This window comes from Seriola aureovittata, chromosome 17 (genome assembly GCF_021018895.1).
Source record: "Seriola aureovittata isolate HTS-2021-v1 ecotype China chromosome 17, ASM2101889v1, whole genome shotgun sequence".
NCBI lineage: Eukaryota > Metazoa > Chordata > Actinopteri > Carangiformes > Carangidae > Seriola > Seriola aureovittata.
This window is the reverse complement of record NC_079380.1, coordinates 7,655,308-7,670,981: the sequence shown is the minus strand read 5'-3', so window position 1 is coordinate 7,670,981 and position 15,674 is coordinate 7,655,308. Positions and strand designations below refer to the sequence as shown.

Below are 15,674 nucleotides of genomic sequence, written 5' to 3'. Positions count from 1 at the left end.
ATATTTGCCATTAGCATTAGCTAATGCTAGGTAAATAACTAAATGTGCTTGTGATGCAGCATCTGGCTTTGTGTCCAGAATACTTTATCAGTTAGCTAAATGGTGTTAGCTTAAGAGCTGTTAATTAAATCTCACCTCTGAAACTGTTAAACCCCTGCAGTCAGCAGCTTACATATTATAAGGAACAATTTGGGGCTATGCCAAAGTGCCCAAACAGAGACAAGCATATACTGCACATGTAAGTGCATGTTACACTCAATCTTTTTAAGGTGTCTGTAAAGTTGCTTTGCATGTCTCTGAATGTGTCTCAATTCATGTGTGTACCTTTCAAAACTGCGTCTCTGATTCATGTAGAGATTCATTCCTTTGATACGTTCTTGTTAAAGGGGCAAAATGCCCTTCAACGCACCTCTGGAGGACTTTACAATCCAGTCCTGTTAGTATCAGGTGTAAACAAACACTGACTCCCAAACAGATAGACACTTTCAACTCATGTGGAAGACAAAATGCAGTATTATGCTCCAGCACACACACACACACACACACACACACACACACACACCACACACACACACACACACACCACACACACACACACACACACACACACACACACACACACACACACACACACACACACACACACACACACACACACACACACACACACACGCACAGATGTGAACACACCATCACAATGTGAAAATGCACAGATTCTCACCTTTGACCCTGTCTCCCTTATTGAAGCTAATTTCTCGCTCTCCCTGTGCAGAGTGTGCTCGAGTAGCTACAAAGACTCGTCCTGGGACTGCGCTGTAGAGGCGTCTGCGCTGCCCCGCAGTTTGTACGGTGGTGGTGGCGGGGGCAGGCCTGGGTGGGAGGGAGCAGGTGGGACAGACAGAGATAAAAATCAAGTACTAAAATCTAGTAAAAGTAGAAATACAAAACTATAAGTCAGAGGACAGAACTGCAAAAAGTACTCGAAATATCAAAAGTAAAAGCCCTTGTTAAGGCCCATTTCATACTATTTTATTATATATTACTGAAACTCGTTGAGGGGGAGCCATTTTGAACTACTTTATATACAGTTGGGTGGTTTAATCTATTTTGATGTATTATATTCGAGACAGTTCAAAGCCAACAACTCTTCCCTATAGATACAGCTGACTAAATAACCCAGAGAAAAAGGGAAAAGTCTTAATATCCGTAGTAATAATATAACTTACTTAATCACACTGGGATCTTTATTTTGATTTTTATTCTAGTTTTCTTTGAAGTAAAGAGTTACTGAGTTATTACAAATCTGACTAACCTCACTTCACAAAACCGCTGTTTCACACATTAAAATGAGCTAATTCACCACAAAAAAAACATTCACAGACCTGATACTGAAGACTGAAAAACAACATTTAACTACTTTTACAGCCCTTTAGACTTAGATAAGATACATTTAAACATATTTATGGGCCAGTAGACTCAAGTAGAAAATTCTCAACTCTGCACTTGTTAGAAAAGCGAAAGAGAGGTTGTTGTTCGGCAGCACCTTGTTCTCAGCCGCCAACACTCACCCCTGTCTCCGACTCTGCCTGCTCCGGTCCTCCTTGTCTCCGATCCTCCCTCGGGACGGGGAGCGTGTCCTCGCCCCCCTGGGACTGCTGGAGCTCCGCAGTGTACCAGTATGTTTATAGCCCTGGGAAAGATATCTACGTGTTACAATATGTCAGTAAAAACTGAAATGAGGTTTTCAGATCATTAAAACCATTAAAGTTTTGCAAACTGGCAGCACATACCTGCACAGAGTGTGGCTCATCAATGTCTTTTTGTACAGTTTTTTTACATAACCAACCACATTAACCTGCAATGTTCTGGTGTATGGTTTTTGTGTTCTTTCTGACCTACTTTAAATACATTCAGTTTGACTATTAGTTATAATAACTTTAATATTTTTTCTATGTTTCTCTTTGTTGTATTGTCAACTATAGTCTCTTCTTCCCTGTGGCTGTGTCAGCTCTGACTCCACATCTTTTATTAATTAGAAAAACTCCCTCACTGGCTGAGCTTGTAATGTTTACAGATGATAAAACTAACAGTCATAAAACATGACTGATATAATTAAATGTGTGTACAAATGTCTCATATCTATCACTCACCATGATCACTTTAACCGCTGTAAAGAAGATGATAACAAGAAGCCATTTATTTGATCAGATTACTGGATTTATTTATGGAGTGAAAACCTGAAATCTGGAAAAAGCAATAATCAAGTTGTTGTAATTAGTGATGTTTACCACTAGAGGTTGATAAAAGTCATCCGTTATATTGTATTATGTCCGTTCAAATTTTATAATTTAATCAATAATCAGCTGCTCAAGCTTCCATCTGTGCAATGGAAATATTCATCAACTGTTTCTCTACACAGCTTTCTAGGCTTATAGAAAATGATGAATCTACCCTAAAGGTCTTGGGCAAAAAATACATCTCCGATCTATGATATGAGGCATCTAGACCGCTCAGGTCGCCTGGGACAGGTTTACTCAGCGTTCCCAGAATCAGAACCAAGAAAGGTGAAGCAGCTTTCTCTGCTCCCCACCTGTGGAACAAGCTTCCTGAACACCTGCGATCTGCTTCAGTCAAGGTTTAAAACATTAGTATCTGCTGCAGCTTACCAATAAATCACATATGTAACATCTCTTTAATCTTGTGCATTTGCTTTATTTTTCTTTTATCACTCCAGCACTTTTTTAAAAATGCTGTCCTACCTGATTTTATGCAATCTTGATATGACTCATTCAAATATTTTTATTTTTATTTATTCAACTTTGTTTTTATTGTTTTTCAATGAATAGAGTTCGTATATAGAACATGTTATTTTCATGACACAGCAGTAATATATCATGGACATCACTAAATGGACTTTTTGGCGGTGAGACTGTTTTGTCATCTGCCGTTTCCACAGTAAAGAATTTGAACTATCACACACATACCTGCACAGAGACGATGTTGGTCCCCGGCGCGTTGGGCACTGCCATCCAGTCTGGCAGGTTCATGCTGCTGTCACTGTTGGCCCGCAGGAAGGGGTGAGGGTGGGGAATTGTCAGCGTCCTGCCGCTCTCCCGTCTCTGTGGGGCGTACTTTGGAGACTCCACAAAGGGAACTGGGAGGTGAGGGGCGATGGGACGGACAGAGGGTGAGCAGTGAGTTTTCACATATTCAAACAGGTGTGAAATAATTCAGAGCAGGACACAGCTACTTACCCACGTCCGTATCCCGGTGGTTTTTGATAATTTCTCCTAGCTCAAAATGGCCAGACATGACAGCCACCTGATAAAAAACAATAACACACACACGCACACGCACACGCACGCACGCACGCACACACACACACACACACACACACACACACACACACACACACACACACACAGGGCAAATTAATACACAGAATGCAAGGGTGACAGAAACAGGTTAATATTTCTGTTTGTGTGCTTTTACGGCAGCATTATGCTGCTGTATATTTTAAATCCCATTGATGAAAAATGCATGATTTTGCAGGCGCTCTAAACCTGCACAGGAATGAGGTTCATGGCTGTGACCTGTTTAGATTATAATTAATATAAACCTACGCATTATCCCCTTCATGTGTAATATTCCAGCAGTGTCTCAGTCATCCAGGTTATAAGGTATCTAGAACTACAAAGTCAAAGGCAAATGGATAATGCAACAAACACATATGTGTACTCTCACATGAAAACATATTTGAACATTCTTTCATTGCACCACTGCACAAATGCTTTAAAAGAAAAAAAATATGCAGCTCACTGCACGATATAGCAAATTTGAGTGCTTTCTCTGTGTCGTCTTCTCGCTTGTTTTCTCTCTCTTTTACACAAACAAACAAACACACACACACACACACACACAACAGGGCTGTCTCAGCTGGCTTTTTCCGCACAGTTAATGTATCCAGATTAAGGGGTCTCAAACACACACACACACACGCACACACACACACACACACACACAGTCCTGCCACCTGGGACCTGCGTGTGCATCGCGGCACAGTAATGGTTTAAAGTGAAATTAGGCCCTGGTACTTTCTGCTACGTTAACTTAATAAAACACTAAACCATGCAACCAGCCAACACACATAATTACGCAGCCAGGCACTCAGTCATTACCTGAAAGGGGGTTTGCCCGCTGTTATTCTTCGTATCTTTATTTGCTCCCCGGTAGAGCAGGATTCGTGCACAGCTTTCCTGCAACAAACAGCGTTGATTAATGTACATTTAATGTAAAAATATGTGTAGTAATGCATGTCATTTGTTCAAGTGGCTTCAAAGAGTATGGTGCCGTCTTGTGTCTATTTACATTTTCCTTGTGCTATAATGTCACTTCAAATATGTTAAACATGGCAGATTAAGTATCTCAGTTTCACTTGTCGTTGTTTAGGTGGTAAAAATTTAAAAAATAATATAATATGCTATTATTAATAATTCAGCTTCAGAATTCAGCTTAAATGTTTGATTCTGATTCATTTGAAACTGCTGAAAATCTTTAGATTCAGGATACTGAACCTAAAAAGGCGTGTAACTTTTTCAGCATGATACAAAGCATTTATGTTCGAGTTGTTCTGTTGTGTTTCCTCACGGATTTAGAGAAGCCTTACAGAGGAGGTCTTGATACTCATGCTGGATGGTGAGTGGGAGAGGAGGCCTGGAGCCGGGGCAGGTGAAGTTCTTACATATGGCATTATGAGGCTTTTAGCTTCTTACACTGTATGTTTTAGTTTAGTGCTGTGTTACTGTATGGCCAAGTAGCCATACACCCATGGCTTCCGGTTCACTGCTCGCCAGACTGACCGGTTGACTCGTTTTGGATTGAATTAATAGACATACGGTGTTCTACCAGAACTCTATAGGAGCTGACATGTGTACCTTGTTGTATAAAGCACAGATGTGCAAGGCAGTGTTTCCAGAGGCATTCTGGGAGGAGGAATCCGCCCCATAGAAGAGGAGGTGCTCCAGATGCTGCGAGTTACCATTCTGACAGGCCTGATGATCATGAGGAGATGGGGGGAGGGAGGGAGGGAGGGAGGGAGGGAGAGAGAGAGGGGGGGGGGGGGGGGAGAGAGGAGAGAGAGAGAGAGAGAGAGAGAGAGAGAGAGAGAGAGAGAGAGAGAGAGAGAAGGCAGAAGGGTATGAAAAAGGCAAAAAAAAAAAATTACCAACAAAGGAATTGAGGAAAAAAGAACAAGATGTGATAAAAGAGTTAAAGGTGGAAGGATTTATGTGGTTGTTTAATAAAGAAGATGGAGAGGCGGAGAAGCAAACAAGGAAGAAGAGAGTGTCACGGAGAGAGAAGAACAAGGTGACAGTTATAAAGTGACACACCATTTAATTAACACCAGCTCCAAACTCAGAGGGGCAGGAAACAGTGAGAGCCAATATTAACGATAATCATACTCATAATCATCATACAGTCACATACGCAGGAGGAAACATCACACACTGGGTATCAAAACTATACACACGTTACATTTGTCTTACTTTTCTTAGGTGTTTTATGTTTTAATCTAAATACATTATGGCCATATCAAAGACTCGTTTCTGATTGGTCGGCTGTAAGAGTCATACGTCAGCACAGCTCAAACGTATTTCATAACAAGTGACCTATATCAGTGAGTAAAACTACAAGTAACCATGGCAACAATACTTCTGTTTCATGCTACATGATCAGTTAAGTCACTGGTGGAAATACACTTTTCAGTTGATTTCAACATGTGCTTCCTTCGTGTCCTCTGATACGCGGTCACGGTATAAGCGTGATAATGAGCTCCAAAGCGTCTTGATATAAGAAAATAAAAGCACCAGTGGAGGCAGTGATCACCTCACTGTAAAGCTGGTTGCAGCAGTATTACAGTTTGACCGTATGAAAGTCTTCAGTTCAGTTCAGTGGGCTTTTTTTTTTTAGGGCCTCAAGGCAATAAAATCTGGCCGACCATTTATTTCAAGGAATCTCATTTGTATCTGGTGGGCATGAGAATATGCATAATTTATATATCATGTAGTATGAAAATATAACATACAGGCTTTGGTCAATTGAAATACCAAAATCTCAGTGTCAGTGTTAAACTTGAGTCAAATCCCACTTCAACACACACACACACACACACACACACACACACACACACACACACACACACACACACACACACACACACAGTATAAGATGGAGGCCATGAGTGGCTGATGAAAGTGTGGGTGATCACACTGAGATGAAGAGGCTGATACCTTTAATATTATATTTCTCCTGCCCTCACCTATCCACTTCACCACTGGAGTGCGAGGCCGCGGACGCAGGATGGGTGGGATGAGGGGTGAGGGGTGTCCGAGATAAAGGATGAGAGGTGTGGTGTTTCATGGCATGAATGGAGACAGACGCCGTGCACACGCAGACACTGGAACACAGAGTACACTGGCACATTACAAAAAATGACGCGTGCACACTTGTGCAATACAAACAACAGAAAATAAAACCCCCAAACACCCCAAGGCAAAACTTTTTTTTTTCCCTGTGCTTACACAAATTAGGCCACTGACCCCATTTGTTTGAAGGATTTTACCCCAGGCTCATGTGTGGAATTAACTGTACACACAGCATAATTAAAAAAAAATAAAACTGTGATTGTTATTGGTTTACATTTCTTATGAACTGTACTACTGCAGTGTAATATGTTCTTATTTTGATTCCCTTCAGCACTTCAGGCACATACACACATGTACCTGATGTGTCTCATCCCAGCCGTTCTCATCCCTGATGCCCAGCTTGGCGCGGTGGTAAAGCAGTGTTTCGCAGCAGGAGGTGTCGCCCCCTGTCAGCACAGTGTGGTAGAGCGGCGTCAGCCCTCGCCGGTCCTTATAGTCCGGAGACGCACCCAGAGACAGCAGGACCTGCAGGACGACACACCAGAACGGGTAAAACCTCCTGTATGTGTCGTTTCTCAAGAAAGACTGGTAGTGGGGAGTTTGATAAACCGTGCAACCATTACTATGCGGTAAAGTAATGATGGATTTTATGAGTTTAAAACACAACAATAGAAAAACCGGAAAGAAAAATATCTTAAGGTGGTTTCCAGCTCCAAGTCGAGGAATATTCATGGAATTTTAAATCAGGACGGGAACACAGAGCCACGGGTTCAGAGAGGTCATGCAGCACCTCAGGCTACAGAGAATAATGTTTTCTGCTACAAATCTTTACGCAGTTTAGCAGCTGTTTCTCACCTTCTGCCAATGTAACACATGCAATTATCTCCCCCCTGAATGAGCCTCCTCTCTACAGGTACCTGTATTCTTGTTGGAAATCTGGACAAATAAAAATGTAAATGTGCCACACGCCTTTAAAAGCAGGCAATCTGAATTTTAATATCTTCTCTTTTTTCTCTCTGGTGGGATAGAAGAATAGGTTTTTTGTTCATGTGCATTCTGTGTGGGGGCTGGTGTGGATTGCTGAGTGGGAGGGTCTGTTCATTCTGTCTTAGGCTTGTTCACTGTTACTGTAACACAAATGAGGATGATACTGTATCAGCTTCATGGCACATATCCATCCTGCAGATATATACACCGGTGTAGGTTGGTCTTTCTCCTTTTATGGCAGGACAATGAAAACTCATTACTCGATATGTTGATAACAGCGTTTCTATACAAGGACAACAACACGTGTGGATGTTTACCAGCAGGGCTGTATGGCGGTGACCCCGAACAGCTTTGTGTAGCGGTGTGAGTCCATCTTTGGCGCGGAAGTCAATATGAGCCCCTCCCTCCACAAGGACCCGGATGGCCTCACCTCCACCCGGCTCACACTGCACCGCCAGGGACAGAGCAGTCTCTGAAGGACGGACACACACACACACACACACACACACACACACACACACAGATAGAGATAAGGGTTTTTTAATGGTCTGTGGGATTGTTCTAGAGCAAAATCTAATTATTTGAGGGCCTCAGCTAGGTTATTTTGCTCCTTTGCTTGGATTCCTGCAGAGCAGCAGCTTCCTCCTTGCAGATGAGACAGAAATCAGTCGTATTTAACTACACAAAAAAATTTATATAAATTGTTCACATCTCTTGAAACTGTTTGTCTTCCAGGTCAATCATTGTTCAAGGTTTAAAAGGAAACATTTTGGTGTCAAGTGTTTTTTTCCCTTTGCATTAAAACAGTGAACACTCTAAAAACAAGCTGATAAAACACTGTATTTATGTACTTTATTCAACTTCTAGTTGCAGAGTGCAATAAATACAAAAGACATAAAGAGATAAAAGGGGTTTTCTGATGTTAGCTAATGTGTTTATGTTGACGAACTACAAAGACAGGTGCAGCTTCCTTTGCTGAAGGTACCCTGCTGAGTTTTCTTGTAAAACCAACATTTTCATTCAGTGTTACTCACCTCAACGCACTATGAGGTCTAAAACATGTTGAGGGCACTTCCACCCTCATAAAACATGTGCAAAGTCAACTGTTGAAATATTTTAAACCCTTCATTGTTTGCATCCACGTTTACGAGCTAGCAGTCTTCCTCCTCTTATAATTATGCTGCATTATTGCACATGTTTGCTCATTACTGCCACCAACTGTTGATCAGCGTCAAACCATCAGCAGGACGTGAAGCATTAAAAATAAATTACGATCATTAAAATAATTAAAAGGAAGAGCAGCGACTTAAAAAAAAAAAAAAAAAAAGAAGAAGCTTTGATCGACGAATCAATTAGCTGACTGACTGTTTCAGCTCTGCTTGTATTTTCTGTTGGGTAGTTTAATTCATAAGAAGGGGATAATATTTGTCCTTATACACAGGAGCTACTTGAGTAAAATTATGAAGGAATGAAACTGCCAAGAATTAATTAAATAAATGAATGAAAAAATAAATAAATACTGTAAATAAATAAATAAATAAATGTCATTAAATACAATATTTATTTACTTTATTTAGTTATTCATTTATTTTGATTTTGGCATTTTCAGGCCTCTACACTAGTGATCAAAAACTATTCTTTAAATACCAAAATGTGACAAAACTGGGATTCTTCAGCCAGGCCAGTTGCCTCCTGAATGTAATTGGGTATAATGGTATAACCACCTGCAAATGCTCAAATTCATCTCTGCTAGAATGTCAGACAAAATAAAAGCTCCTCTGGAGATTTACTTCTGGAGATGGGTGTCATCCTACAAGCAGCAGCATCAGCTTCCAAGTCCATTCTGTATTTTCCACAGATGTCAGTTACGCTGACATCAAATCAAGCAACGAAGAAACTCAATAGAATTATTTCAAAATTAAAGCAACGCTGTGTCACAACTCTCTTCAGCAAGAAAGTTCAATGGCATCTAGAAGAATAAAAGCATTCAAAGGCTTCCCAGTAAAAACATGGAACAGCGATCTGGCTGCCATGGCGACAGGAGAGTTTTTGGCAAAGAGGAGGAGTTTTATCTTCAAACAGCTTCTGTAAATCTCAAGTAAAAATACAATTTGGGGACATGTTTTGAATGCACTTCCTCTGAAGTTACCATGTCGTGATGAACCCAGGGAACGACCATTTAGCGGTTGGCAGAGATGGAAGTGAGCTCCTCCTGACAGGAGCCATGCCGAATAAGGCAGAATTATTTCATGTCCACTCAGTGTGAGCCCTCTGCAGAGCATGGAGAGAGAGTTTCAGACAGGCAGACAGGTCAGATGTAAAAAGTGTTAACAATGGCGGGGATATCTCAGTCCTAAGACCACAGAACAGTGTTTTTCTAAAGGCTTTTGATCACCTCCTCGCCCTCCCTGCGCAGACCTAATGCTGCACTTACAGTTCATGGACAAACTGTCAGAACGCCTTGACACGGCTTCACAGTCAGCAGAGGAGAGGAGACTATTTGAGGCCATAGTTGACCATTTCTGGAAATGTGTGGTGATACGAAACAGCTTTCTAACACATTGAGTTTTACAGCCAACCATGTGTTACTGACTGGGGGGGGGGGTTACTTTAATCCATTATCGCCTTCACAAATAAACGTCTGCAAATCCACTTAGAAAACAGAATAAAACATGCTCCTGACAACTGCAGAACTTGCCTGAGAATCATCACTTTTTTCACATTTCCCTCATTATCAGACTAATTCAGTGAACGCTGTCTGTACATCCATGGAAACACTGCAACAAGGAAGGAAGCTTACTTAATTTAATGGTGCAAATTGGCCAAAATGTAAATAAATATTAGCTCAAATAAAAGTTAAAATAAAACTAACAGCTCCCAAAGTATTGTGTGGCCTGTAGTTCCAAAACTTAGAGCATGATTATCTGCCAAATAGTAGTAAGGGGGCTTTGAAAACCCCTGATCTAATTAAATTAATTTGCTCTCATACATCAAGTATAAATTTAGGACAGCAGCAGAGAAACCGAGGTCCAATATCAAACCCTGATGTCTAAAGTAACAATAATCAACTGAAGAGTCTTTGTCAGGTGTAAGGTCTGTATAAATGCCTCACCCTGTGAATTCATCAGGGCTCTCTGTTGCCCCCCGGTGTTCTACAGTGGAAGTGTGTTTCACACCCGTGATGACAGGCTGTGTTTTGTGTTTTGACACTTGCTCCCAGAGTGGCTGGAGTGACACAGAGCAGCACACCCAAACTGTAAATGAGCCCCCCCCCCCCCCCCGAGCTCTAACAGGATCTGAGAAAAGCCACCAAATTGTGAACAGCATTGGCTCAGATCCTTGACAGAGTGTTAGGCTAACATACTGTGTAGCTAGGGGCAGAAACAGAGGGGGGGGCTGTTTGAGGAGAGTTTAAAGGTCGAGTTTATACAGCAAAGCCACAAGTCACATAGCCGCTGTGCTAATTTAGCCAATTGGAGATGTTGAATATCAAATACACATTTATACTGTATGTTTGTTGCTACAGTACGACTACGAGGGAGTCATTATCTGACATTACATCATGGACAGACAGGACAACCCAATGAACTGACTGAGAGATGAAGGAAAACATTGGAAGATGTGTATACACAAGTATGTAGAGAATACTGCATAGGGAGTTATGGAGTAAGTGCAATGATTATCATCCTAAACTTCAAACCTATTTCCTAAATAATTTCACTTTTGCATAATGATCTACCTATTTGAACAGCCTTACTACTGTCAAAGACCAAACATTTTTTAGTATCCTGGGCACCGGCCAAAATGGCGACGTGATGGTCGGACTGGGACAAAATTCAGATCTGTGTGGCGCATGGATATTAATAAGAAGGAGCAGTCTATGCTTTCGTGACCATGTGGAGTTTTCAATGGCAAGAGACCAGCAGCAGCGTAATGGTAAGTGCATGGAAGCAACGTCTACTGGCAGCAGCGTGACACCCTGGACACGCGCAGCACCCTGAATGACAGTCACACAGGTCCAGTAAAGAGGCTGACAGGGGGGTAAAAACTTTTAGATGGCCCACTAATGCGAAAGCCCGCCCAGATTTGTCTAAGTATATATACCAAACTCTATCTGACTCTCCAGCACTGGCATAGCTCTAAAACAAAGAGTGGAGATAAGTGGCAACATGGAAGACAGCGCTTCCTCAGGCTCTGTGCCCCTTCTTACCGCCAGTGTCAGCATCCTGGTAGTTGGGATCCAGACCCTTGTCTATGAACTTGGCCATCTTGTCCACAGCGCTGGTTTGAATATAATCCATGAATTTCTTCAGGCTGGCCTACATGTGGAGAGAGGAGTGCTGCTGTATTTACAGAGAACAGACTGAACTCAAGAACCAAGAAAAAGAAAATCATACAGTACAGCTCAAGTTCATGTCACATCTATATATACACACACATATATATACACATATATACACACACAGACACACATATATATATATATATTTCACTCATTCATGCTTGTATTGGCTTTTGGACTGAATGCACACAATGATAGATATGGACATTGTATCACAGGTTAATGAATTGCAATTCCGGTGCATTGTAGAAAATTTGTAATGGCATGGAGATTTTTGGTGTATTTGTTTATCTTTATCTATAAGTATATTACAGTACGGTACAGAAACCACATTGCAATAGTACAGAAGTATAGTACAGTATAATACACTGCAGTACAGTCAAGCTCACGAAGCGTGAATGGAAAAAAAAAAAAAGGCACAGATAGATGCATCCTCACTCATGTATACACCTACACAAACATGCATACTGTACAGCACTGATGTTCATTGACTCACACTGCACCATGTAACACAGGAGGTGGGTTTCATACCTTAGTGTGCAGTTTGGCCAGTTGCTTCTCATCCAGATTGGTCTGTTTGTACACCCTGGTCTTGTATCGAAACTGAGAGGAAGAAAAAGGGAGAGGAAACGAAGAGTTAATCCTAACACAGAGGCCCTTTGTCCTCAATTCTCTTAGCTTTTGGCCTAGATCCACAAAATGGGGTCTGCAGATTTATTCTACAGAGAAGCTTTATCTGGTTTGCTGTACAAACCTCCGCTTCGACTGCATTGACGACAAGAAATGTGAAAGAAACGGTCTGGCTTTACAGCAGTTTAAAGGCGGTTTAGAGCCTCCACTGAGACGTAATGTAGCATGAAGAGAAGGTGACTGCACAGACTGGATATGGAGATTAGCAGCTGTAACACGGAAACAGAGCAGGGAAGCTGAACAGTTCTGTGACACTCCTCTAAGAAGAGTGCATGTAACTTCACTCATAAACCACGGTTTTATACTCTAACTTAGATAACTCGCAAATAGGAAGCACCATGACTCCAGTATCTTCCCAGCTAGGTAAATGATTTAAGATCATTTAGACAACAGAATTAAACTTTTGTGACGACCCTCAATATACAGCACACTTCTATCCTAAACTTTCAAGGAGCAAGCCGTCATATCGGAGCCTGTTTTAACTGGTGCATGAATGAATAACAGTGGCATCTTGAGGACATTCAGGCTACATCACTTTCTTCACAACTGTGTCAAAGAAAGACCGAAATAGTACCTCCAAATATGGTACCCCTTTCTCAAAGGACTGTGGGTACTCTCTGAGCAGTCTCTCCTCCTCCAAGAACTTGGCATCGTGGCCGTCGGTGGCCGGCTGGAACAGACCGTAGTTCAGGACGTCCCGCAGGGATTCGGTAAGGGAGCACAGCACCTGCTGCTTGGCCTTCCACACCGTGGCATCCGGGTTAAACCGCAAACATTTCTGCAGGAGATATAGAAGAAGGCAATCGCTCAGCTTTCAGCTCATGAAGCAACGATTATTCGTTAACTGAGAATTAAAAAAAAAAAAAAAGACCTATACTTAAATTAATACATTTCTTACAATGTGAACAGCCTTGTGGTTTAGAGGACATTAAGAGACGCCACAGTGGGAAAAAAAAAACTGGTCACTTTTAATTCATCTAGACTGAGAAATAGACAAAAGGAACCACCTCATCTTAAGAAAGAGTTTTTGGTTTTCATAAATGCATAAATTGTGAAAAAGCCACAAATATTCTCAAACTAGACGCTTAAACTTTTAAACATGACTCTGCCTCAGGAGCTCAAGCTGGAATCCACCACATATGGGGTGAAATGATCTGTAATATTTTTAGGGGGGCCAGACCATCTGTGACTCTACTTGAATATTTCCACCATATTTCAGAAGGAAATATATTTCCTATATATAATACAGATAAATATATTTCCTATGATAGAATACTTTTTACTCCATTTACTTTACAGCTATAGTCACTGGTAACCTTTCACATTAAGATTTTACATAAAACATATATGAGAAAAAACACATTATTGAAGATTAAACATGTTTTTCCCAATATTTTGGGGATCATGTATGACTGCTCAGATGTGGCTCTTTGAAGGGGCCCGACTCTTGATTTGGGAACCGCTGGACCAACATACGTGACTTTTAGGTGGTTATAATCCAGTCCCACTACAACTTTAAATTCATGCTTATGCATCAATGTGTCAGTATTAACAATCTAATAATGTTATAGTCACATGAGCCATCACTAGTATTTTCGGTGCAGAACATTTACTTGTAATGGGGTATTTGTACATTGCTGTATTGGTACTTTTACTTAAGTAAAGGAATCCCGGTACTTCTTCTTCCACAGGTAAAACATATATTGATCTTTTCTTTCGGGGGAAAAAAAGGGCAGAACAACATTTTTTCAAATTTCTGGTCTCGTTGATCATCTCGTATCCCCTTAAAATTCATCTCAGGACCCCTTGGAAAGTCCTAGGGTCCCGTCCTGTGGCAGTGGGTGCTCACCCTGGACTGACTGCAGCACACTGAGGCTGTCCCCCGTCTGAGCCACCAGGGGGAGACAGCAGCAGAGTTAAAACGGGGTGATTCCTGGTGGCCTCAGTTGGAAGACAGGATATGAATGGCAGTTTGGTGCAGCGTGAAGTGTTTCCGGTGGCGTCGTGAATGGCCAAATGCAGAACGGTTCAGAGGCTCAGTCAGCAAAGTGAAACATAGCTCACTACACAGATGGCTGACATAAGGCTTTTGGCACGGCTCTCTCTCTCTCTCTCTTTCTCTCTCTACCTCTCCTTGCCTGAAGTGGAGTTGGGATGTTCTTTGACCTTGAGGTAGCAGCAGGATGATTGGCCCATGCAGAGTGCAGCCAGCTGCAGGGATCCCTGCCTCTTACTGCATTACTGCACGGCCTCTCGTCTCCAGCCAACACTTCTGGCAGAACGTTAGCTCATTCATTGTCACTCAATCTCTTCACACACACACATAAGCAGACATTTCTCTGTGTGTTTCTCTCTGTGTGTGTGTGTGCGTCCTACAAAGAGAGAGATAAAACCCTGCACGGGGGTTTTGTGCAGAGGAGTAACATAACATTTTCTCCCTCTATTTTATTCAGTGTCTCCATTCGCGCACAGCTAACCCGGTCACCATGGCAACCGGTTCATTAGTGGAGCAAGCTGCTTGTTGCCATAGAGACATCCCTGTGTTCCCTAGGAGATGGGGTACTGGGAGGGTGCGCGCGTGCATGATAGTGTGCATCAGCGTGCATGCAATTTCTTTTTCGCGTGTGTGTGTGTGTGTTTTTGTGTGTGTGTGTGTGTGTGTTACAGCAGCATTGCAATAAGAGAGCAGAGTAAAAGGGAGGGGAATGTCTCAGATTTTGAGTATGAGAGTGAAAGAGGATGAAGAGGTGTGTCTGTTTTTATTAGATTAGGTTTCACACACACACACACACACACACACACACACACACACACACACACACACACAGGCTTACACACTGCACTTACAGTCCCATCAAAGGATGCAAGCAAACACTCCAAAGTGAATCACAGCCACAGCAGGAGAAAATGAGGGTTAAGAATTCAGTCATCACACAGGAGCAATATTCCCACAGTCAACCTGCACGATTATAAAACACTGATAATTAGCATAAACTACGAAGTTTCAAACTCATTCACAGAGGCACAGCCATGCTGTTTATCGATCCATATACCTACAGGAATACAATTGATCCTCCAGCCAATTAGGGCTCATCATGGATCCATCGTCCTTATCAGACCTTCAGAACTGTTGTGTGAACAGTTGGTTTCCCACTGATTCACCTCACTTTACTAACATTTTTTATTAATTCAATAGTTCAGCCTGTGCACCGTGCTTAACTAAAACCACA

At 41.8% G+C, this 15,674-nt stretch overlaps 1 protein-coding gene across 1 annotated transcript in view; it reads right to left on the bottom strand.

The window, feature by feature from the left end:
• shank1 (SH3 and multiple ankyrin repeat domains 1) overlaps window positions 1-15,674 on the bottom strand; it is an 83,155-nt gene that overhangs the window by 33,448 nt on the left and 34,033 nt on the right. The window contains exons 3-13 of the mRNA XM_056401078.1: window positions 13,019-13,222; window positions 12,286-12,357; window positions 11,623-11,731; window positions 7,730-7,884; window positions 6,783-6,950; window positions 4,935-5,051; window positions 4,179-4,256; window positions 3,255-3,321; window positions 2,985-3,154; window positions 1,569-1,690; window positions 722-870 (exon numbers count right to left, since the gene is read on the bottom strand). Coding sequence (XP_056257053.1) covers window positions 722-870; window positions 1,569-1,690; window positions 2,985-3,154; window positions 3,255-3,321; window positions 4,179-4,256; window positions 4,935-5,051; window positions 6,783-6,950; window positions 7,730-7,884; window positions 11,623-11,731; window positions 12,286-12,357; window positions 13,019-13,222 — 1,411 coding nt within the window. The remainder of the gene's footprint in view (window positions 1-721; window positions 871-1,568; window positions 1,691-2,984; window positions 3,155-3,254; window positions 3,322-4,178; window positions 4,257-4,934; window positions 5,052-6,782; window positions 6,951-7,729; window positions 7,885-11,622; window positions 11,732-12,285; window positions 12,358-13,018; window positions 13,223-15,674) is intronic.